The 24,670-nt window shown below is 42.6% G+C and overlaps 1 protein-coding gene across 2 annotated transcripts in view; it reads left to right on the top strand.

The window, feature by feature from the left end:
* The window catches only part of PIR (pirin), an 87,846-nt gene that overhangs the window by 6,304 nt on the left and 56,872 nt on the right, over positions 1 to 24,670 (top strand). For both annotated transcript variants that reach the window (XM_004449063.5, XM_004449064.4), the window contains exons 3-5: positions 3,641 to 3,733; positions 22,124 to 22,207; positions 22,849 to 23,055. In XM_004449063.5, the coding sequence (XP_004449120.1) occupies positions 3,641 to 3,733; positions 22,124 to 22,207; positions 22,849 to 23,055 (384 nt within the window). The remainder of the gene's footprint in view (positions 1 to 3,640; positions 3,734 to 22,123; positions 22,208 to 22,848; positions 23,056 to 24,670) is intronic.

Here is a 24,670-nt window from a genome sequence, read left to right as displayed (position 1 = left end):
TATGTGACAAATAGTACTTTCCAAACAATGACTGACTACTTTTTTGTGGGTGGTGATGGTGACGATGGTGGGAGTGGAAAGAGGGAACCTCTTGCTTGTCACACTTGATTTCACAGCAGGACATGTTGGCTTATATGAAACTCTTTGATACCAAGAATCAGTAAATATTTCTTTGTCTCATCTTTACCAACATCTTAATACCATAGAAGCACAACAGGGTAAAGCTGAAATGTCATCTTACAGCTCCAGATCCTCTCCTTTGCCCGTGGGGAAATGGTGGCTCGGAGCTATACAGGGCTGGTGTAGGGGGACAGACACCACCCATCGATGCAGCATCTGCTGTGTTTCAGGCTGTGGACCAGGTGCTTGGCATTATCCTGCAAGGTTCCTAGTATCCTGTGAGCAGAAGAAATGTGTATATTGAGGTCTGAGAATCCACTCCTTCTCCTCCTCCCAACCCCAGCTTCATTCCTGGGCTTTCATTGAGCTGAAATGGAATAATGAGCGACAGGATAAGGTTGAAAGGACCCAAGCCCTGCTTGGTTGATTTTCACTGAAAAGAGCAGACAGCTACTGGCAGAAGAGAAAAGAGTAAATCTAGAAGGTGAGAGGAGAGGAGGAGAAATTTGACAATTTGGAGAGGATTCAAGAAATATTTGACCTGCTTCTCAATGACTTTTTAATATTAGACTGCCTGGCACAGTGTGTTGAGATGGACGACAAAGGAACCCAACTTTATGTGGGTTAAAGTCCACATTTTAAAGTGAAGAAGCCACGACTTGCTGAGGTTAAATAACTTGCACTAGTTTGTTGAATTTATAGTTGTGTATATATGTGTGTGTGTGTATTTTTTTTTAATAGAAAGTGAAAAAAAGAGAAGACAAAACCAGAGACGGAGACAAAATGAGATTGTAGGTCTTAAATTTTTAGCACTAAGGCAGGGTAGATACCCTGAAATAAATGAATAAATAAACAAAGAAATAATTTGAAGAAGGTTAATTAGCTGAGAGTCGAGAAGAGAAATTCGTAGAGTCCGAAAGTAATGGAAAAAAAGAATAGAAAATGTGAATAGTTTCATAACCACTAGAGTAATTGAGTCAGTATTTTAAGCCTATCACAAAGGCAACAACATGTCCAGATGATTTTACAGGCAAGTTTTTACCAAATATTTAAGGCATAGATAATTCCAATAACACACAAACTCTCTTGAAAACATTTTGTGAAGCTGATGTTACCTTGCTATCAAGAGCAGACAAGGACAGTGATTGAAAGGATAATAACAGGCCAACCAAACTCATCGAATGGACATTTCCCCCCAGGATCATAAACAAAATATTAACCAAATACAGCAATGTATAAAAAAAGATGGTGTAATTATATAGCATGACCAAGTTTGGATTATCTGTGGAGAGAAGGTGTGGTTTCATGTAAGAAAATCTACTTATGAAATTTACCAACATTAAGAGATTAAAAGAGGCAAAAAGTATGTAATTATCTCAGTAGCTGCAGAAAAACCATTCCATGAAACTGGACATCCATTTATGTTTTAAGAAATCTTAAAAAAAGAAAATAGAAATAGTAGAGTAATCCCTTAACCTGATAAAGGGAATTTATAAAAAAAAACTTAGGTTAAACAACCAGGTTACTGGTGAAACTTTAAAAGCAGTCATTGTAAAGTCAGGGATAAGACAAGGAAGTCTGTTACCGTCATTTCTATTCTACATTGTTGTAGAGCACCTACCTTGCAAAAGAAGAAGAAAAAGACAAAGTGTAAGGATTAGAAATGAAGGACAAACCCGTTGTTATTTGCTGATCTGTGTAGGTTGGGCTGTTACTCCCAAATATACACCTAACCCATTTTTAGGTGCATGACCCAGGAGACCCATAGGGAAGATTTAAGTGTACACCTCATTGACTGGTCGTGACCAGGTCACATACCTTGGCCAATGGGAAGTGTTAATGTGAGTGTGTGATTGGCTTACCTGGGCTCTCTTTTGCTCCTGTCCTTGGCTTTGAGAACAGCATGCCTTAGATGGTGGCCCCTCTTTTAGCTTGGATCCCAGAAGGAGAAGACATATAGAGGCCAGCTGAACCTGGTAAAGCCCAGCAAAACTGCAGCCTGCCACAGTGTTAATGTTAAAGCTGACCAAAAAAATGTTTTTTGTGAACTCCTGGGCAAAAGCTGGTGAATACACTGGTGATATGAAGCTACAGCCAAATTATTGAAATTAGTAAGAGGTTAGCAAGATTCATAATCATCTCTCTATCCACGTTTTGAATCCTTAGCAAACTGTTAAAAAAATAGTATTTTAAAATACTGTTTCTGATACCATTAAAAAGTATAAGTTAGCTTGGAAAAGTATTTTTAAGATACATACAAAACTTTTATGGAGAAAATCATAAATACATATGGAAAGACATTTTTAAAGGCCTAAAGAAATGGAGAGAACCATGTTTATGAATAGGAAAGCTAAATATATAGATATCAGTTCTTCCTAAGTTATTCCATAGATTCAAAGCAATTCCAATCAAAAGTCCAACATTTTTGTTTATAAAGTTTGGCAAAACTTCTAAAATTTATATAGAAGAATATGACCAAGAATAATGAAGATGCTCATGAAGACGTGCTGACAACAACCAGATCAGTTTCTACCTCTCATTTGAACTTGAGATTTACCTTCAGTCGCCTTCTGGCCTTTACACAATGTAACAGGCACTGAGTATTAATGGTTCTTTTCCTACAGATAACATTTAAATAGGGAGCCCAAACTCAACATAATCTAAAATAAAGTCACCGCGGCAATATCAAAGGCTGCTGCTTCTATTGACATTGTCCTGTCTAATGGACAGTGCCACTGCCTCAGTCCAGGCCTTCGTTCTTGCCCAGGTTACTGGCCTTCTCAGTAGACTCTGTCTCCTGTCTCTTCCTTTTCCAAACCATCTGCCACATGTATGAGAGGGCAATTTTTCTAAATCTGATCACCCCACATCCCACCCCCAATAAAAACCCGTCACCTTCAGGATAAAATCAAATCTCAATCTCCTTTTTAGATTTGGCATCTATCCTCAGCCCATTTCTCACTATAATTCTATTTGCGTCTTTTGCCCCAATATAGGAACTTCCTTGCAGTTCTTCAAACACACCAAGCTGCTCCTCTGCACTACTTGGACTGTGCTTCCCTCCCCTTCTCTCTCTTTTACTTGATTAATTTCTCTATTACGTCAAGACCCAGCTCAATGATACCTCCCTGATAGAGCTTTCCCTGATGCCACCCTACTCTCAAAGCATTTGTCATCACATTGCAAAAATTGATTTTCTAGGTTGTTCCCCTTAAGATTATGATTAGCATATGAACTGTAGCTTATTTGTGTTTTGGCAGTTTCGATCACAGATGATCATGATTGTTTGCCAACTCTTAGTGCTTCTTGTAAAATGTCAATTCCATAACTTAATCAGCAAAACTGTGTGTGTGTGTGTGTATGTTATATGTGTGTGTGTAAGGAGTTCATTTCTTGACAGCAATTTTCATTTCAAAAGTTGCTCATTGGCTATGTAGTTGTCAATGAGTTTTGCAATATAGCCCCGAGTAGCACAGCTTAAAAGGTATGTCTAATCTGCTGAATTGCATTTTTATTCCAGTTAAAAAATCTGGATCCATTTTTACTGTTTGATGAATTTAAAGGCGGTAGACCAGGCGGATTTCCTGATCACCCACATCGAGGTTTTGAAACAGTAAGTAAAATGAATTGACTGCAAAAAAGTGTATTTAAAAACTTTGTTTCTCTTCTTAAATTTAGTAATCACTTCTAATAGAAAATTCAGTTTTAGGAGCAACGACTAATAGGCTAAAGGTAATTTATAATGTGCTGGCTACAGACTGGCTACTACAGAAGTTTAATATCAATTTTTAATGAAGTATACTCCAATTTATTCACTATTTTTAATGTACTATGAATTTGGGCCACTGGAGGCACTCCTATTTGAGTAGTCAAGAAAGAGCTGTACTTAGCTTAAGATGTTTATACAAGTAAATAACTTACTGGAGATCAAAGGAGCTGTTTCAGATGTGATTAAAGTAATTTAATGTAGAAAAATTGTATGTAGGAAATTAAAATTAATTTTATATAGTTTTATGTATGAATATTTAGAACTTTTAAACTTCACATAATATAATACCATAAACCTCAAAAGACAACCCAAGAATGCTATATTTAAGCTTAGGGATTCTAAGGAATCATAGAATCAAGGGGCCCAAAATAGAATGTATCCTAAAAATTAGGATTTTCGAGACATACATGTAAATTTACTAATTTAATTGTAAAGTTTAGAGATTCTGATGAGCACCCATCTCCAGTTTTAGTCAGATAAGGAAATAAAAATGTGATAAAGATTCTCATTCTCCACTCATAATGTCGATTCTGGGAAAGCTCGGGCCCGTTACTGCCTATTTAGAAAGTTTAGCCATCTGTTCCGTGAGAACAACTTGTATTCTTAGGAAACAGGCCAGCACTTTTTAAAGGTTTGTGTTTGTAAAGCCAATTAGCGAACGAGTAAATATTTACTGAAGGCTGGGGCCATGCAGGCGTCAAGGTAGGGTGAGCTTTCTCATGTTGGGCAGTGTAGGTAGGAGGTAGAGGGAGGGAGGCTAAAGGAGACAGGGTTTCTGCCTTCCAGCCGAATGCTCTCTGGTTGAGGAGGTGAACGATGGGCTGGTAAAGAATTAGGCACTTAGCCTGTAACGGTGGAACAAGCTAAGGCACTTCTGAGGCTGGCTCAGGGTAGTTGGACCATATCCTCCCCACCTTAGCAATTCACTTTCCAGTTCTTTTTTCTGCTGACCCCTTGGGGGCTCTGTGCCTTGTTTTACAGTCGTAGTGGAAGCCATTCCTTTCACCTACTCTATACCCATACTGCATTCTGACCCTGCTCCTGGACCATACCTCCCCATGGTGCCTTTGCTCTAACTGCTTCTTTGTATCGGGACCTTCTCGCCACTCCATCCCACAGCTCCATATACCACCACCTTGCTAATCCTTTGAGATCTTTTCAAATATCACTATCTCCACCAAGTGTTCCAGACAGTCCCATGAAGATGTACTTTCTCCTTCATCCTCATAGCCAGTGTCAGACACAGTGTACCTTTATGGTGGCCTTGATCATATTCTGCCTGTATTTGAGGTGGGCATTGCTTCGACTGCCCCTCACATTCCCAAGAGGACTTAAGTATCTTCAGCCTAGATGGAAATAGTGCCCGTTTCCATGTGCTCATCATGGAAGTACTCAGTAACTACTGGCGGGATTTAATTGGATAATAAAGGGAGGTCGTTCTTGCTAAAGATGATGAATATATTCAATAAAATGAAGGATGAAACATCCTGCTTTTCTTTCCATTATGGACAGTGTCTTCTTGGGTGCCTGCTTTATAAATTGTAAGGTCCTAAACTTAAAATGACTCTGCAAGCACTTCAGCTAGGGAATATTGATGTCTGGCTCTTTCCTGGTGGAGAAGAATTTTCATTAAAACTACAGCTTTAATTACCTATTTCCCCCAGGAATGGAGGTAAATCAGGGATTTCTTAGCAATGTGGACTTGCAAACTCTCCAATTTAAAGCCAGGTCTACCTGTAGGCTCTTGTCACCTCCTCCCCAGAGCATTACTTTTAAAAAATAATATGGGCTTGCTATAAATTTAAAAAATGCCAACTCTAGTATATAAAGAACAAAGTTTGGATAACCTGTTTTGTTATCTTACCATTTAGAAATAGCTACTATTATGGTTTTGGTGAGTTTCACGTCTTTTTTTAACCTCACATTATATTGCAAGCACTTTTCTAATATTCTTCAAAGAGCTAATTTGTAATGGCTGCTTTAGCTATCCACCGTAGTGGTTATACCAATTGACATTAGTACCACAGCAATGGAGGATGATACCTGTTTTCCTTCAACATCACCTTGCAATGTATGTATCCAACTTTGTTTTGTATCTTTGCCATTTTGACAAGTGAAAAATAATGCCCCATTATAATTTTGATTTGCATTTCTCTAATCTGAATGAGTTGATCATCTTTTCATTTTTAAATATTTGTGTGCCATGTGTATTTATAGCTTTGTCCTATTTTTTATTTTTTTTTATTCTGTCGGGTTGCTGGTATTGTTCCTGTTTCATAGAAGGTCTTTATAGATTAGGGAAATCTGGCCTTTTTCCATGATAGGAGTTGCAAGAATATTAGGAGGGATTAGGTTTATTCTTGCATGCCTCCAAAGGTAAACCATTGGATAGAAAGCATAAATATTGGCTCAAGAGAAGTAACACCTTTCTAACAACCAGTTACCCAGAGCTAGAGTAGCTTCCTGGATAAAATTTATTTTCTTATTCCTGGAGGGATACAAGCAAGCACTGACTGTTCATGTCATAGGTGTGTTATCAGGATCAGCAGTCCTCAAAACAGGCTGGGTGCCAGGTGAGCCATTGCTGCATTGGAAGAAAGTAGTAGAGCTCACGCTTATTTTTTTTAAATAAAAATGAAATTATGTCCTAACATGAATATAAAACATGAATAACTATACATAGTTTGAGTTCACACACTTTATTTAAACTAATCTGATCACAGAGGAATGTGGAGAATATGATTCTGCAAGATTCTCATTACTTCAAGTGTGGGCCATGAACCAGTGGGATCACCTTGTGGTAAACTGACTCATGCCCCCCACAAAGACATGCTCAAGTCCTAACCCCAGTTCCTGTGGGTTTGAGCTCATTTATTGATAGAATTTTCCAAGATCCTATTAAGATGAGTCCAAACTGAATCAGGGTGGGCCTCAATCTGGTATGACTGGAGTTCTTATAAGCAAAGGAAATTTGGATGTGGAAGTACAAGCCATAGGAGGAGAAAGAAAGAGACAGCCAAGTGACAGAGGCAGAGATGATGGCCTGCAAGCTACCACCAGATTGCTACAGACTGTCAGTACCTTGATTTTGGACTTTCAGCCTCCAAACCGTGAGCCAATAAGTTCCTGTTGTTTAAGCCAGCCAGTTTGTGGTATTTGTTATAGCAGCCCAGGCAAACTAAGACACACCTGAAATCCCAGGCCCCACCGAGATCTACTGAATCCAAATCTATATTTCAGCACTATCCTCTAATCTTTAAAATTGGAGGAGACCTTTCAAACAATTCTGTGAGATAAATGAGAGCAGGACCCTTGTTTAACAGGGTTATAATGGCTAGTCATTCTTGTAAACTTGACTCTTCAGTTTGGGTAGCTATGATTTTTCCATGGAAAACTTAGCTGAAAACTGAGGCAGAAGGAACACTCAGAGGTGAGGCTGCCTCCTCCTGCAGTTAGCCATTTAAGTAAGGAGGCACAGCTGGGTCAAAAGACAATGGCAGCAATCCATTCAGTATTTCCAGCCAGGTGTTTGGCTCTGGGGAGTTTGGTTTTCAAAAGACCTGAGAGGAAAAGGGCAGAATAATTTTGCAGGTACCTATTTTTGGTCAAGCCTGAGGTTTTGATTTGTTTGGGGCAACTACAAATGACCAGAAACCAAGAACAATCTAAGAATCCAAGCCCTGCCAAAGTTTAGCTTAGCTCTTAAAAGAGCTACTTAGAGTTCACACATCATTGATGACCCCCTCACCTACCCTGAGAAGAAACTGATTTTGTGCCTTTCCAAACCACCCTTGAGATGTTAGCCTCGGGACTCTCCAAGTCTCAGCGCTGGAAGTTCCGCTTTCGCTGACACCCCTCCGTCCAGGGGCAAAACCACAGGGTTGGTGGGCCACTCCTGCTTGGTTCAATTTAAGAACCCATATGACATGTTAGGATGGTCTTGTCCTTTATGTTTTCAGTTGGGCTGCGAAGTGTTCTGTGAAGTTTTAAATGACAAGCCTCAGCAGGCTCTTGGATTTTGTTGAGGAGAACAAAACTACCCTGTTTCCAAGGGTGTGCCCATCGGAAAAGCCACAGGCACATTTGCTGGGCCAGAGCCAACAGCGTTTGCATGCAATGCCTGAATATTATCCTGGAGAGCTAGGGAGGCCGTCCTGGGGATTCACCTCTAAAACTGATCATTGGATCTCAATCTCCTGTCCCCCATACAGCCTTTTTTTCTAGGTTGTTGTGCACTTTAAAAACCAAACCATACCATTAAGGAATAAACAATAATGATTAAATGTAACACCCATTTCTTTTCTTTTGTAAAAATCAATTTATTGAAATATATCACTCATACATATACATACATAAACAATACGTGTGTAATAGTAGTTGTGAACTAACAAAACAAACATATATAACATCATACAAGAGTCTCATAACTCACCCTACCACCAATAACTTACATTGTTATAAAGCCTTTTTAGCTAATGATTAAAGGACTTTGTCAAAATATTACTACTAACCAAAGTATTTTCCCCCACCCTACCTTTTATTTCCTTTATATCATTTATATATGAACATACATAAGCAATTAAATGTACAGTGAAGGTTGTGAATTTACAAACCAAACATGCATAACATCATCCAGGGGTCCCATACATCAACCCTCCACCAACACCTTGCATAGTCATGAGATGTTTGTTACAAATTATGAAAGAATATTGTCAAAATCTTACTACCATTCATTGTCCTTATCTTACATTTGTTGTATTTTCAACACCCATTTTTAAAGAAAAAGAAATACTCTAGGAAATCTAGGAAAAAAGGATACTTTCTTAATGTCATAAAGACATTCTACGTCATAATTCACGTTGAGATATTGGAAGTAGTATTATGAATATGGGAATGAAAAGCTCGTCTACCTCCCCCATTTAATATAGCTTTGAAAGATTTGAAGTTATTAGTAAATGAGGTATAGCTTTTGCGAAAGAGCAGGCGAAATTATTTTGTGTTATTTGGGGGCCGTCTTAGGTCCCTCAGGCTACCATAACAAATTACCACCAGCTGGGTGGTTTGAAACAGCAGGAATGGTTTCTCTCAGAGTTTTGGAGGCTAGAACTCCAAAGTCAAGGTGTGGGCAGGGCCACACGCCCTCTGAAGGCTCTGGGGAAGATTCCGCCCTGGCCTTTTCCAGCTGCTGGTCCTTGGCATTCCGCCACTTATACCTGCAGCCCTCCCATTTCAGCGTCTCCCTTCTGTGCATGCCTGTGTCTCTGGATCCCAGGCTCCCTCTCCTTTCTCTTCTAAATACACGAGCCATTGGATCTGGGACCTACCCTGATCCAGCGTGACCTCATTTCAGCTTGATTACATCTGCAAAGATGCTATTTCCAAATAAGATTCCAGGTAGATGTGGATTTGAGGGGACACTGTTGAAACTGGTACACGGGTGAAGCTGACAGGTCATAGGAAGGAAGCTAAAGCCACCCTCCACTCCTGAGACACCTGCTGGCACCACCAGACCTAGAATATCAACCTAAGCCTCTTAGTAAATGGCTGGATATAAAAGGGCTATATAAAAAGCCAACCACTTTCCTGCATAAAAGAAACAACTAGATATAATGGGGAAAACATCCTATTCATAAGCACATGAGAACTCCATTTAATTCCAGTGACGAAAGTTTCTTTTCTTTAACCCGGTAATATGACTTCTAGGAATCTAATAATTCCCTGGAGAAAAACTCAAAGGAACAGAGGCTTATATGTACAAATGTTTATTCCAGTGCAATTTGTAGCAGTCAAAAAGGAAACAAAGTAAGTGTCCAGAATAATCAGAGAATGATTAAGAAATTATTCTATATTCCGAAGATGGAGAATTATGCAGCATTATTTATAAAAGTAAATATTGTAAAGAATCTAAATTTCCATTAATCATGGCCTACTTTAAACTGGGGTTTCTCACACTCAGCACCCTTGACATTTGGGGTGATAATTGTCTTATGTCTTAGGCCGTTTAGCAACATCCCTGGTGTGTACCCAAGAGATGCCAGCAGTGCTGCTCCCCCAGTACTGGTGGCTAAAATGTCTACAGACTTTGCCACAGGTCCCCTGGGTGACAATGTCACCCCCGGTTGAAAACTACTGTTTCACATTTTTGTGTCTGTACAATGGCCTACTGCACAGCCATTAAGTAGTATGTCTAATAGCTTCATTTGTCCGATACAGGGCAATCACCATGGTATTTGGAAAGTGACAGAGGCAAGGCACAGAATTTGTATCTGGCATAGTGCAGGATTTATATAAAAACAGAAACTCTATCTTTATTCCTTTTAATGGTTTATATTCAATTTTATTGTGAGGACAACTATTTTAATGAATGATTACTTCTACAGAGTACAGTGATGCCAAGAAAAGAAAACTACAAAATGCATGCTTCAGTACCAAAAAAGATGGTGCTTAGAGAGAAAGCATGTCATGACAGGTGACAAATCCATATTCACGAAGCTTTTCAAGAATTCACTGGTTTTGAAGCATATTCATAAGATTGTGCAGCCATCACCACTTATTCCAGAATATTTTCATCACCCCAAAAAGAATCCCTGGACCCACTACCAGTCACTCCCCATTCCCCCCTCTCTCCCATGCTCCTGCCAGCCTCTAATCTGTTTTCTGTTTCTCTGGATTCCCTCTGCTGGACATTTCATACCAATGGAATCCTGTTAACACGTGGTCTTTGTGACCTACTTCTTTCGCTCGGCATAATGTTGTCAAGGGTCATCTCTGCCGGAGCATGTATCACACATTTCATTTCTTTTTATTGCCACATGCTCTTCCATTGTATGGATAGCTCACCCTTTGTCCATTCATCCATCAGTTGATGGGCATTTGGGTGGTTTCCACTTCTTCCTTTACTCTTGGATATGCCTCGATCATCTCTGAAAGGACATCCAAGAAACTGTGAGCAATGTTACTTCTAGAGAAGGTAACTGAGTGACTAGAGATAGGGCGGATAGGAGAGTTAATTTTCACTGTACAGCTCCTTTTCTCTTTGTTCCTTTTGAATTTTGAACCATATTTAATTATTTTTTAAATTTCATTTTTCTAAAAATGGTATTTGTTTCTTTTTTAAATTTTTATTTATTTATTTCTCTCCCCATCCCCCCCCCACCCCTGTTGTCTGTTCTCTGTGTCTATTTGCTGTTTCTTCTTCTTTGTCCACTTCTGTTGTCAGCGGCACCGGAATCTGTTTTGTTGCGTCATCTTGTTGTGTCAGCTCTCCGAGTGTGCGGCACCATTCTTGGGCAGGCTGCATTTTCTTTCGCACTGAACGGCTCTCCTTACGGGACGCACTTCTTGCTCGTGGGGCTCCCCTACGCGGGGGACACCCCTGTGTGGCTCGGCACTCCTTGCACGCATCAGCACTGCACATGGGCCAGCTCCACACGGGTCAAGGAGGCCCGGGGTTTGAACCACGGACCTCCCATGTGGTAGACGGATGCCAAGTCCGTTTCCCTAAATTTCGTTTTAAAAAAACCACTCCTCACACACCCAGCCTTTCAGTTATTTGAAAAGCAACAGCAGGTGGTGAAGCCCCTGGTGCTCTGTCTTGCTCTCCAGGATCTCTTGCTGAGGCTCCTACTCGGGTCTCCCCTCTCAGCTCACGTAGACTTGGTTTACCTTCTGATCCCATCAGCCAGATGAGCCGACACGTAATGGGGAGGTTGGCCCAGGGGCAGCTACCTCTAGGACACATTTGCGCACCATCGGGGGATCCCACAAAATCTAAAAGTGCCTCAAATTAAAATGTAACTCCCCTCAACATGTTCCCTGCCTAGAAGGAAATTAAAATCGTGTGCCTGTGTACACATGCACGTCAGTTTGGAAGTGCACAGTTTGTGTGCAAGCTTGCAAATGATTAGGAGGACCCAGAAGTTGCCTCTTCAGAGGGAGAAGCCATCACTTCTAATGGCACGGAACAGTTGGGGGAATTTCAGGGAAGATTTGGTCATTTACTAAGGCCTGGATGAATAAGTTAGATTTGAACCTGTGGACAGTGGAGGAAAAGGTGGGAAGGGCATTATATGGGGATGTACCAGAAACAGGGAGGGGCTTAACTGGGCCTGGAAATCGAATGTGTAAAGGGATGGTAGGAGCTAAGGCCATTATTGGGCAGACCTTCAAAGCCCAGCTCCATCTCTAGTGACGATGGATGGTCAGTGTTTTATATCACGAAATGCCCAGGTTAGCAGAATCCCAGGTAAAGGCAATGTAATCATGGGTTAAATTAGAACCATCTTTTGTCTAAAAGCAAAGTTTTGTGAATTATGCCCTCTCAGTGGTGCTCAAGCAGGGGTGATTTGGCCTCCCGGGAGTGATTTGGCAATGTCTAAAGACATTTCTGGTTGTCACGACTGAAGGGCTGCTACCAGCATCTTGTGGGACAGGCCAGGGAGGCTGTGCACAGGACAGCCCCCTCATCCCACCCCAGCAAAGAATTAAACCCTGACCTGCGTCAGCCAGCAAGGGGCATGTGAGGGAAAGTGGCAGTTTAACTGATATGTTCTCCTAAAGCAGTCCAGATAAATGCCCAACAAAATCCACCCCCGCTCCACTCCCATCCCGGGATCCAAGCCCAATAACAACTATAAACAGAAGCCATTCATATCCAAGAGGCTACTTTCCTAGAGTTTTTGAGTGGAAAAAAGGGAAGGCGCATAGGATAAAGACTAAACCAGCCATTAAAACTTTATGTTGCCAAATAGAAAAGAATGCTTTTCAGGTGGGACTAAAAATAAGTCCAAAATAAATTAACATACATCATTATATAACCATAATAGCAAGCTTCTTGCAAATCTTGAAAGCCACTATTAGCAAAGCCACTTCTGAGTTATATAACCAGTAAACTTAAAAATATATATATATATATCCTTTATTTTTAAAGAAACTTATAAATGCTACATAAAAAAAATAAGGGATTCCCATAAGCCCCACTCCCTCCCTCTCCCACACTTTCCCACATGAACAGCAGCCCTCATTAGTGAGGTACATCTGTTACAAGTGATGAACACATGTTGAAGCATTGCTCCTAACCATGGACTACAGTTTACCTTATGGTTTACACTCTATCCTGCACAATTTTGTGTTACCACAAAATATACCATGACCTGTATCTGTCACTGCAATGTCTTGCAGAACAAATCCTATATCCCAAAAATGCCCCCATATTACACCTATTCTTCCCTTTCCCATCTCTCCGAACCTCTGGTGGCCACTGCTTTCACATCAATGATAAGAGTTCTTCCATTGCTAGAGTGATAGTCTATAGTGGAATAATAAGTCTACTTTAGTCCATTGTTCATTTCCCAGTCTCGAGGGTTTGGGGATGGTGATGTCTGCTCTGCTTCTAATTGAGAGGGGTCTTAGATCCCATGGGGCTGATGGATGGGACTATCTTGCTTACAGTTGCAGACACTCTGTTCCTCGCGATGGGCATTGTCCAGCGTCATCTCCTTATTAGTTGTCCTGGGTGAGTCCAGTGAACTGGAGAGTACATGCTGCAACTCTGCTGAGATTCAGGGCTCAACTGGCACATGAATGGACCAAAGATCTAAGTCTCTGGGACATATATCTAACAAGTAGAGTGCTAATTATAGGTTCAAATAAAAGGGGCAGAAGAGCCATGTGCCATGTGTAGGGTATCCCTACATGAGTCCAACTCTGTTGCACTAGGGAGCATAAATTCCAAAGTAAGGCCCACTGACAGGGTGCCGAATTCCTGAGCTGTCTGCCCTGCTTATAGTTTCTGGATGTCTCTAGAGCCCTCAGGAGCCCTACTGTTAGAGGCACTGTTTACTGTGTCAGTCAACAGACTCTTTTAATATGAATGGTTCTCAGAAGAAAGGACTGTCTGTATAGGATTAAAACCGCAGGAAATTTGCCTTGCAATAAGAGTAGATCCCAGTTTTATGAGAAGTTTCATATGCATACATAACCTCTAAGCCCTTGCCACAGCCCTGGAGAGTAGGAATTGTTATCCCCATATTTCACAGATGAAGAAACCGAGGCTCAGAGAAGTGGTGACTTGCCCAAGCTCACACAGCCCATGAAGGGCAGGATTTGCTGGGCCCACCCTGTTTCAGGGCCCTCGGTTGTCCACCCTTTCATGCCGCAGCTGATTCTTGAACAGAGTTCCCTTTCTATACATAGGATAGGCTCTCAATACATTGAAATATTGACTGATTGGTGGTTACAATGTTTTTAATCCTATTGGAAATGTAGTTGCACGAGGACATAGATCACAGATCGGTGGACATACCAGGCACCCTCTGATACTCGCTTACTGAAGGACCTGCTGCTTTCACGGCTTGGGGATCCAGATTTTCCTACCTGTAATGATCTCACTGCTCCCGTGAGCTTCCAGTACTGCAAAGAAATGGATTAGCTTGGATACTCACCTGGATATTTAGCATTTAACTTATTTCCTGTAGCTGCAAGGAAACCATTTAGGGCCTAGTATTAATGCTGTGATGAACAAAAATGTGCTTTAGATGCTTGTGACTTATCCTCTTATCACCACCAAAAAAATTTGACGCCTCATCCTATAGACGCCCTTGCTTCTAACCACCCCAGCTTTTGCCCAACATTCCAGTCTCTTAAGGTCCATCTGGGAGGCTGCTCCCTCTGGGAATTACTGCTCCGGATTCTTCATCAGAATTGATTTTCCAGGTTCCATGAGTGCTGCTTGTACTTCTCTTTAGCTCTTACTTCAGTTTGCTGCACATTTTTGTGGTTAACCCTGTAATAGACTAATAGTTCACTGGGGGGTAAGGAAGAAATGATAATTGTGCTTCTTTTGGGTCATGCCTAAGTTCCTGATTGGGAGAGTGTAAGGACAGTTTCCCTTGTGTAAGCCAAAATGAAAGAAAGAAGGCAAGGACGGAAGGAGGGAGGAAAGTGAAAATGATGGACAAAATTGAGTCTTGCCTAGAGAAAATTCGTTTTATTTAAAAAAATTGTTCTTTAGATACTGCTGCTCTTCAGTTTTGGTGGTTAAAATGGCTTTTCTTTCACGAAACAACCATAATAGGTGTTTTTGTTTTCCCTTCTGCAATCTAAATTTAAAAGTTGGCTCACACCCCGCCCCCCAAGTTGAGAGGGCAGTCTCTAAAATACCTCACCAGTCCACTTCAAAACTGTCAAGCTCATGAAAATCAAGGAAAGAGTGTAAAGATGGAGGAGAGTAAGGAGATCCAATGACATGGATCCTGGAGCAGAAAAAGCACATTCACGGAAAAACTGGTGAAATCCTCCATCACTTCTGCAGCGTCGTTCATAGTGACGTCATTGTTGGTTTCTTGGTTTTGGCGAATCTATTGTGCTCATGTCAGATGTCACAGTTAGGGGAAGCTGGGAGAGAGGGTATGCAGGGACTCTCTGAACCATCTTTCCACTTTTCTGTACATCTAAAATTATTCCCAAATAGGAAATTGATTGGCAAAGACCAAAAAAGAAAAAACCTGCAAAAAACAAAAAAGGCAACCCTATACCAGAATCCCCAGTAATTAAATACTGTATTGCTTCTTGAAGTGCCAAATCCAGGGAATGGTGAATGAACACCTTCATAACATTTTGAGAACTTAAATCCTTTTGGTGAATTGGATCAGGGAATAATAATGCACCCATTAAAAGGTGCCAGCTGCTTAATTAGATTAAACATTACTGTAATGAAATCTTCTAAATATTATTACATGAACATGATAGTAGAACCAAAGGAAAACTGATATGATCCCCTCAAACCTATCTATGCGTCTGTAAGAGCCTGCATGAGCCACAAGCCTGCCCACACCATGTGTGCAAAACCTGCATTTTCATGGACTTTGTCTTCCATGTCTGCTTGGACAGCTTTTAATGGGCGACCGTGCTGAGCAAAATAAGGAAGCCGCACTTAGACCATGAAACGGCTCATTCCTCGGTGCCTAGAAAGCAACATGGCATGCAGTCTTTAAACAGAGACACCAGGCATCTGCTAGATGTGTTTAATTATCAGTGCATCTACACTCAAGACAGCTGGTGTGGGGAGGTCTGATTCTAGAAAAACAGCACCCATCAGTTGAGTCAGCAGAGGGCACTCTTAAGCAACAATAGTTCTGCCTACCCCCATTGCCCAGCTGGGTGCAGACAGAAGACTTTTGGATGTGGGAAACTTGGGTGATTGTGCAAGTTCGCAAACCATTCCCTTGTCACTTCCATAGTGAGCCGGGGGTAGCTTGGCTGACGAGATTCCCCAAAAGGTTGCCTCTTGAGTAGGGTGTGAAGAGGAAGGGGCATTCCTGGCCCAGGGGTTCAGGAAGTAGCTGGAAGTCTCTGAAGGAGTCTGCAGTTTGGCTCACGGGATTGTCACAGAACCTTGACGTGCCTGGTGCATGTCAGAAATTTTAATCAGAGTGAAAGGAAAATGAGTAGGTTTAGGAGGCTTTTGAGAATGGAAGCAACATAAAATTTTAAGAGAAAACTAAATTTCTTCTAAGCCAGTTGCCTTTTGCTCTGTAGTTGGACGTTGTTGGGTGGAAACCTTCAACGTCCACATCAGAGTAGACTCCCAGGAACACCTCATCCCATGGGGCTCCCTGTCTGTCCAGTGACTTCTTCTCCTCACCCAGGAATCGTGAGGCCTCTTTTAAGCTTTGCATTCATTAGCCCTGCTGCCCTTTTCTGCCTGAGACTTCTGGCTCCCCTAAAGTCACCCCATTTGGCAGGTCCTGTTGTCCTGCCTATTTGTTCAGGCAGCATTAGTAAGACTGCCTGTGATGACAAAAATAGTTTTTGTATTCAGAAACGAAAGACACTGATTTAGGTCCTCGCTCTGCTAATGATTAACTTTAATCACACACTGATTGTTTCCATCAAGAATCTGTGGATTATAATATAAATTAATCTGTAGATAATAATATATTCCCAGAATCAAATGCTTTGTAAATTCTGAAATGCCCACGCAAATCCCTATAAGTTGCTATTCAATCAGTCAGTCACTCAACAAATACTCAGTGGCACCTATATGCTAGGCAGTGTTCTAGGTGAGCAAAAAAATGTCCCTGTCTTCGGGCAGCATACGTTCTCTTAGGGAGAATGATGATGCGTGAATAAACAAAGAATTATATATGTCCCTTAGTGAAAAGTGTGAGAAAGAAGAAAAACAAATCAGGGTAAGAGGATAAAGAACAGATTGATAAATTGCATGGGTTGGTTGATGGACACCTCCCTTAGGCAGTGGCATTTGAGCAGAGGCGGGAATGAAATGAGGACGCGAGCAGTGGGAGCAGTGGGGGAGCACGGCCCAGGAAGCACGAGTGATGGCCTGAGGCCAGGCCCACGCACGTGTGATAACTCTAGAACTTGCTGAACACTCCTTAGGCACCAAGAACTTACAGTACCTTGCTATGCCTTGCCTCACTTGGTGAGTTCACCCCCTAGGTCCGTTGTGTAGAAGAAAGTGAGATTCCTAGAAGTTAGGCTTGCCCCAGCCCCTCACGCCTCCTAAATGACAACACTGAGATTCCAGGAAGGGCCCCAAAGCCTGAGCAGCTCCCTGAGGCAGGAGCATACTGAGATTCCAGGAAGGGCCCCAAAGCCTGAGCAGTTCCCTGAGGCAGGACCACGGCCAGCTGGGGACAGGGTGGCCGCTGCAAGGTTGTGGCAAGGAAATGTCAAGGCTGGACCCCGTAGACCTTTGAAATATGTGGCCAAATACCTGAGACATATTGGTTAGCTCTCCCCTCCCCTCCCCTAATGGATGAGTCAGTCTAGTAGGGTGGTATGCCAGGTCTCTGAGTGATCACTCGGGTCATTAACTTGAGTCCTCAAGAGTATGGATTTAAACACGCTGTTTCTATCTCTGAAGACGAGTTAGCAGCTTCTGCTCCACAGTGTGTTCCTTGCTAGCACCTCTCATCAGCCATGGCCTCCACTCTTGTTTTGTTGCGTCTGCTACGGACAGAAAATAACCACCATTTTAGGTCAAATGGAAATGAAAGGCAAACGTAACTGCCCCTATACCATAAGCTTTTTGCTTTGAAGAATGAGTTTTGCATCTCTAACACTGAACGAGGCACCCGCACTCTTCTTCCTAAGTATGTACCAGAAAGAAAAAACAAACCGTATTACGATAGCTTGCACTGTGATTCTTCAGAATTAATCTATAGCTCCTTGAGGTACACGTTTCCTAATTATCACATTGCAATTGACACTTTTCTTTCATCACTGTCGTGGGTTTATGCCTTCCTCCCCCCAATCTCAAACACAAAGAGGAATAAGAACTGACAAGAAAGCAAAAGTCTTTAGTAACGACCCATGGAAAGTTCAGGACTGGAAAGGAGGAAAGAAGCAGGGCCGGGAAGCGGCAAGCCCTTTAAGAGAATACCTGTTTCATGTCCCCCGCGTGGGGGAGCCCCACGCGCAAGGAGTGCGCCCGTGAGGAAAGCCGCCCAGCGTGAAAAGAAAGAGCAGCCTGCCCAGGAATGGCGACGCCCACACTTCCCGTGCCGCTGACGACAACAGAAGCGGACAAAGAAACAAGACGCAGCAAATAGACACAGAGAACAGACAACCGGGGGAGGGGGGGGAATTAAATAAATAAATAAATCTTTAAAAAAAAAAAAAAGAGAATACCTGTTTCAGATGACTGATTTCTTACTTGATTAGATACACACAACTCTTGAGTTTTAAACATAACACTCACAATTTGTCACCCACCCGCAGCAGTTCCCCAGGTGTTTGCAATTATGTAATGCCTTAAAAAATCATCTGGATTTTGTCAGCTCTCAGAAGTACTGCTTGAGTTTTTACAAAAATCCTCTAAAGGCAATCGTTTATACTTAAGGTCTCAATCTAGCATGCATAGCACCTAACAAAATGATGATGATGATGATGATAAATAAAGGGCCAGTGATTCCTTTGGTTTCAGATTTTGCCAAAGGCTAAAAGTATGGTTTTTGCTTTAAGCAGTAAAAGGTAGGCATTAGGGATTCAGTAAAGCTTCATTGACCAGACTTTTCTAATTCAAAATTTATAGTATTTAGGATGGGAGAAATGATGTTTACTTTAGGATTATCCAGGAAAAAGAGGGCATCCACACCACAAAAGGAGAAGTGGGGGGGACTTCTGTCTTTTTAAGCTTTTAGAAACACTGTGCTGCAAATGTGGGCATAAGAAATAGATCCATTTGCATGTCACAGGGGTGGGCAAACGTTTTCAATAAAAGGCCAGAGAGTACATGTTTCCACATTGTAGGCCACGGTCTCTCTTGCAACTCCCCAGCTCTGCCCTTGTAACCCAAAAAGTAATCATAGATAGTACGGAAGTGAGTGGCAGTGTGCCAATAAAACTTTATGTATGGCCACTGAAATTTGAATTTCATATTTCACTTTGCATAAGTCATGCAATATTAGTCTTTTTGTTTTTGCATTTTTTCCCAACCATTTTAGAGTAGAAAAGCCATTTTTAGCTCATGGGCCCAACAAAAATAGGTGATAGATCAAATGCGGGCCATAGTTTGCTGGTCCCTGGCATATGATGTAATTACAATCTTATTTAAGATATAGTCCCTTAAAAAATGAGGGGATTGTAGTAGACAGCTCCAAATAGTAACTGACAGTTGGTTGATTCAGAAACTTCAAACCCATTATTTTGATAGTATTGAAAGCACAAAAGCCTGTTTAGTCGGTGACTTATTTCTCTCAGGTATTAATGAACCTGACACCTACCATGGAGAAGTGATTTTGGTAAATTCTTTATAGAGCCCAAGTGTGACCCATGGACCAGCAGCATCGGCATAACCTGGGAGCTTGTGACAACTGGAGATGGCCCCATCATGTGTTTACTAATTCGCCAGGTGACGTTGATATGCGCTAACATTATGAGATGTGTTGCTCCATAACGTCTTACTAAAATTACCTGATAAGCTTAAAATAAAATCTCAGTGCCCAGCCTTCAACTCAGGCCAGTTAGAGCAGAGTCCCTGGGCATAAAGCATTTGTAGTTTTTAAAAGTTCCCCAGGAAATTCTCTTGGGCAGCCAGGATTGTTAGTTCTTTGTAGTAAGGTACTTTGATTTGTAGTATGTGAAAGGAAGTCCTTTCTTAAGATCTGTTCTGTTTGCAATTTGCAAAATGAAGATTCCTAAGAGAAAGTAATGGATGATAATAGTGAAAATGGAATATACAATGATGCTGTGCAAAGGAGCGCATTGGTCCATAGACACAGAGTTATAAAATTATTCTCACCACTGTGAATGCTATGCCAACAGGTAAGCTAGAAACAGAATTTGAAAGCTGTTACCATCTCAATTCATATTTGAACTTTTAAAAGGGAATAAAATTAATTCCAAGAATAACAAAAAGAAGATGATGAGACAAACTTACTAGGGTCTGTTTTTGTGGTTGTTACTGTTGTTGACATGTGCTTATTGACAGTAGTCGAATGGGAAATAGAAAACAGATTTAGAAATGGAGATGTTTCCTGCCAGGCATTCCCCAGTGCAATGGACTTCCCAGCTCAAAATCATTCAGACCTAAGACCTGTGGACACAGGTGTTTAGCCTGGGACTGACAAATCTCACTGTAGGCAGGTCAGCTAGACATTCACCTGGAGGGCACGTGGCTCAGTGGGCACAGAGTGAAGCCCGCCTACTTCCTGTGGCTCCTTCTGGCTTCAGCTCAGCTGCCCAGCCTTGCGCCCATGCTTGCAGGAAAGGGAAGTCTGTGCTGAGTTCAGTAAATTGGACCTGGTATGTAGAGGGGACTGACTTGGGGCTGTAACTGCTTCCCCCTCCCCCAATCCCTGCAACTCGTGTGCTCTGGATATTGCCTGTGAGTCAGGGAAGGCGGGGGGGTCAAAGTTACAATATCGACAATGACCTTTCCATATTTATTCTTCCGCTTGGCTCATTTCATCAATATATTACCACACCCTGGTTAATTATAAAAACCAAACTACCACGTGCACAGAGGCTTATAAAACACCTGAGTGTGGGATGGGTAGCAGCCACCTTGTCCTCTTTAATGATGGGGCTTTATGTGGGTGACAAAGCATTCTCGTTTTATTTGAAAGTTATTCAAAAAAAAATTCAAGATTTTTTTTTATCATATGTAGGAAATTCTGCATGTGTTTCAAGAAGTATCCCTTTATTCTACTTCATCATATTTCCAAAACTTTTCCTCGTCGGTGGTACTTACAATAGTTTAAAAAAGGTAAAAGGGGCTGTTTGTCATACTACAATTTCTCTTGAAAGTCCCATGGATTTTTCCTTTTTCATAAAGGCAGGGTACCTCAGAATAGTCTTGCCATGTGAGAAAAGGATGCCAAACAAAAATGCATCTTTATTTCTGATAAAGCTGAGATGGGGAAAGGTGCTTTCTCCCTGCTGGTAGGCGGGTATCGCTGAAAGTAGGGAGACTTACGCGGACCTCCTGGCTGTGCTGGACCACTACGGCCACGGCCACGGCCACTGGGCTGCACCCTCTCACAGAGGCAGAGAGCGAAACAGGACCCGTGCTTTCTGCGGGCAGGCTGATTCCCAAGGCCAAGGGGAGAGGAAAGGGCTGGACTGTGCAAGCTCAGTTGCTTCTTTCAGGCCCATCGATCAGAATAAGTTGTTCCTTTGCCATTCCCACTCCTGGAATGAATCGTGTTCTCTCTCCCTCTGGGTCTCCACGTAGGTGTGGATTACACTTCCAGCCCTCGCCCACCGCCATTGGTTTCTGCCTGGGAAGCTTTATTTCTCATCCAGAGTGAGTTTAGGGCCTGCCCCAGTGTCAAGAATACGTTTCCTCTGGAGTTCCAACTCCGCATTTAGGTGAAGGAGTTGAACCCGGAGAGCTGTCATACCCCCCACACACACGCCTGTGTGAACTCACCTCACTCGGGGCTTCCTGTTGCTTGTTTCAACAGGACCTGCCTCTCTTTAATGCTGGCCTTTAGGGGCCCTCGCCTCCTGCCTTCGGGGCTGAGGTGGCTTCTGCCAGGCAGCTCGGGGCCGGGCTGCACCTGCCCAGGCAAAGGGGCACCTATTTGAAATTCTCCCAAAGATGTGGTAGAGATGACTGCAGCTCTTTCTCTGGGATTCATTCCTTCAGTTTTCTCTGCCATCTTAGTTGCTCCTGACCCTTCCTCGGCTACTTTTCTGTGGCAAAAAAATGAACAACTCTGCACAGCTACCCTTCACCCATTTTTAATTGTCTTTTTTTTTTTTAAGGTATCTTACCTTCTGGAAGGGGGTAGCATGGCCCATGAAGATTTCTGTGGACATGTTGGTAAAATGAACCCAGGAGACCTGCAGGTAAGATCAAAGATAAGGAGTCGTTAGGCCCACGCCCATATCCCCCAGCTGCTGGGAACACTGTGCTGAAGGCTCACAGCTGAAGCCCTCGATGCGGACGGCCCTTTGCAGTTGGAAACTGCCCCTCCCAAGGTTGCACATCCCCCCACACTGGGGGTGGCCCACACTCAGTGATTTGTCAATGTAGGATGGGGAAGCTTGACCACCTTGCCTCAATTTGGGACAATTCTGAAGGTCCACCCCAGCTCCCAGGCTCCAGATGGATTGGCTAAGCCTCCACTGAGTTAACATGGCCCGCTGGCTTCTCCCACTGCCCAGGGCTTCCCTTTGCCCTTCTTACCACGCATCCCCCAAGGGCATTCCCCACTATACTCTCTGCTTGCATCTCGTCATCTCAGAGCCCAGTCTGATAAGACTCAGGGATATCAAAGAGAGGATTCCTGGATTTCTGAGAGGTTCGGCCCGCTGCTTGATTTTAAAGGTGGAGCATGGGAAGCAACACTTTCTACCATCAGTGTTGTTAAAAGAGTTTGATTGTCCTCACGATGCCCAGGGACTCTGCCAGCAGCACTTGGTGTCCTAACTGTTCCACCCGCAGGCACTGGGTTACATTCTCTCTCTTGTTGGTCTGGTATTGGCAGTGGATGACCGCGGGCCGGGGCATTCTGCATGCCGAGATGCCGTGCTCCGAGGAGCCAGCCCATGGCCTGCAACTTTGGGTTAATTTGAGGAGCTCAGAGAAGATGGTGGAGCCTCAGTACCAGGAACTGAAAAGTGAAGAAATCCCAAAACCCAGTAAGGATGGAGTGACGGTTGCAGTCATTTCTGGAGAAGCCCTGGGGATAAAGGTAACCTATGCTCTCGTGCATTTGTGCAACCCGAGGTATGCAGTGCTGCAAGGCTGGCCCCATCTAGGTCAGCACCTCTTGCTGGGTGTAGCACAGTTCATGTGCCCTGGGCTCGACTTGCCTTAGAGGTGTCAGAGGAAGTGCAAGTCAAGGGAACCCAGAAATTTTTGACTATGTGCTTAACCCATAGAATTAGGAAAATTGCAAGAAAACAAACTCATATAAAGAATGTTCCTGAAAGGCAATTTTCAAGGTATATCTTAAAACGCGTTCAGCCTAATTCCTTTCTCTTAGAGTGCAATTTTATGTTTTGAATTATAGCTCTTTGCTGAACTACAAGATTGCCCCCTTTAAGAAACAAACAAGAAACAAAACCAACTCTACTCCCCAAAGATTTATTTAAATGTATTGTACCCAACTTAGTATGGAAGGAAAACATGTGGCTACATCCTAGAAAGGTTTTATTTTTTTTTAAATTAATCTAAACATTTATTTTACCCATACTTGTCATTTCCTGGACCTTCTTACTGAGACTATAATATTTAGGCTTAGGGTTCCTTCTTTTTGATCAATTAAGACCAATTTAGGCTAAAGGTAATGGACAGGTTTGTGTTAGGGAAAGAATGTGGCAAGTGCTGTGTTAAGTGCGCACCTGAATGACCGCTGGGGAGACCAAGATACTTCACACCAAACAATTTGAAGTAATAACGAGCTGGAGAACATGCTGTCTTTGATGGGCTTTCCCCAGAGCCTGTGCCAGGATTCATGTGCAAGTGATTTTTAAGCAAGTGTTCCTTGGGGAATGGGAAGGAGGAGCTGGACAGGGAAGGGAGAAAGCCAAGCAAGGGTGCAATTTCAGAGAGTTGGGCTTTCCTGCACCTGTATCCAAGAGACATAGGCTATATTCATTGACTAAAGGGCTAAAAGTGATCCCAGGGCATCTGGGCAGGGCCCTGACATTGTGTGCAACACATGCCACTTGGCCTTGAGATTATTAAGATATTGGGCTCTACTTTGCCATCCTGTGGACTTAAACTTATTTTAAATACTAATTTATATAAGTTTCGAATTTTTCATTTTTATATGCACCCATAGGGATAATTTGGCAGTAACTCTTAGTCAATGGCATGCATTTCATACTTAATGAGTTGGCTACAATTATTGATTAGGATGGGCCAGTTTTTGTGTTTTCCCCACTATAACCACAATTCTTTACCTAACCATGCCTAGGTGTACATATTACCTTGCTTTGTGCCCTAGTGCAAGCAGAAAGGAGTAATGAAAGAAAAACAGGGAAACGGACTTTGGCCCAGTGGTTAGGGCATCCGTCTACCATATGGGAGGTCCGCGGTTCAAACCCCGGGCCTTCTTGACTCCGTGTGGAGCTGGCCCATGCGCAGTGCTGATGCGCGCAAGGAGTGCCGTGCCACGCAAGGGTGTCCCCCGCGTGGGGGAGCCCCACGCGCAAGGAGTGCGCCCGTGAGGAAAGCCGCCCAGCGTGAAAAGAAAGAGCAGCCTGCCCAGGAATGGCGCCGCCCACACTTCCCGCTGACGACAACAGAAGCGGACAAAGAAACAAGACGCAGCAAAATAGACACCGAAAACAAACAACCAG

The sequence above is a fragment of the Dasypus novemcinctus genome, chromosome X, assembly GCF_030445035.2.
Source record: "Dasypus novemcinctus isolate mDasNov1 chromosome X, mDasNov1.1.hap2, whole genome shotgun sequence".
Lineage (NCBI taxonomy): Eukaryota > Metazoa > Chordata > Mammalia > Cingulata > Dasypodidae > Dasypus > Dasypus novemcinctus.
The sequence above is the reverse complement of the archived record's forward strand: the minus strand, read 5'-3'. Positions and strand labels throughout refer to the sequence as shown.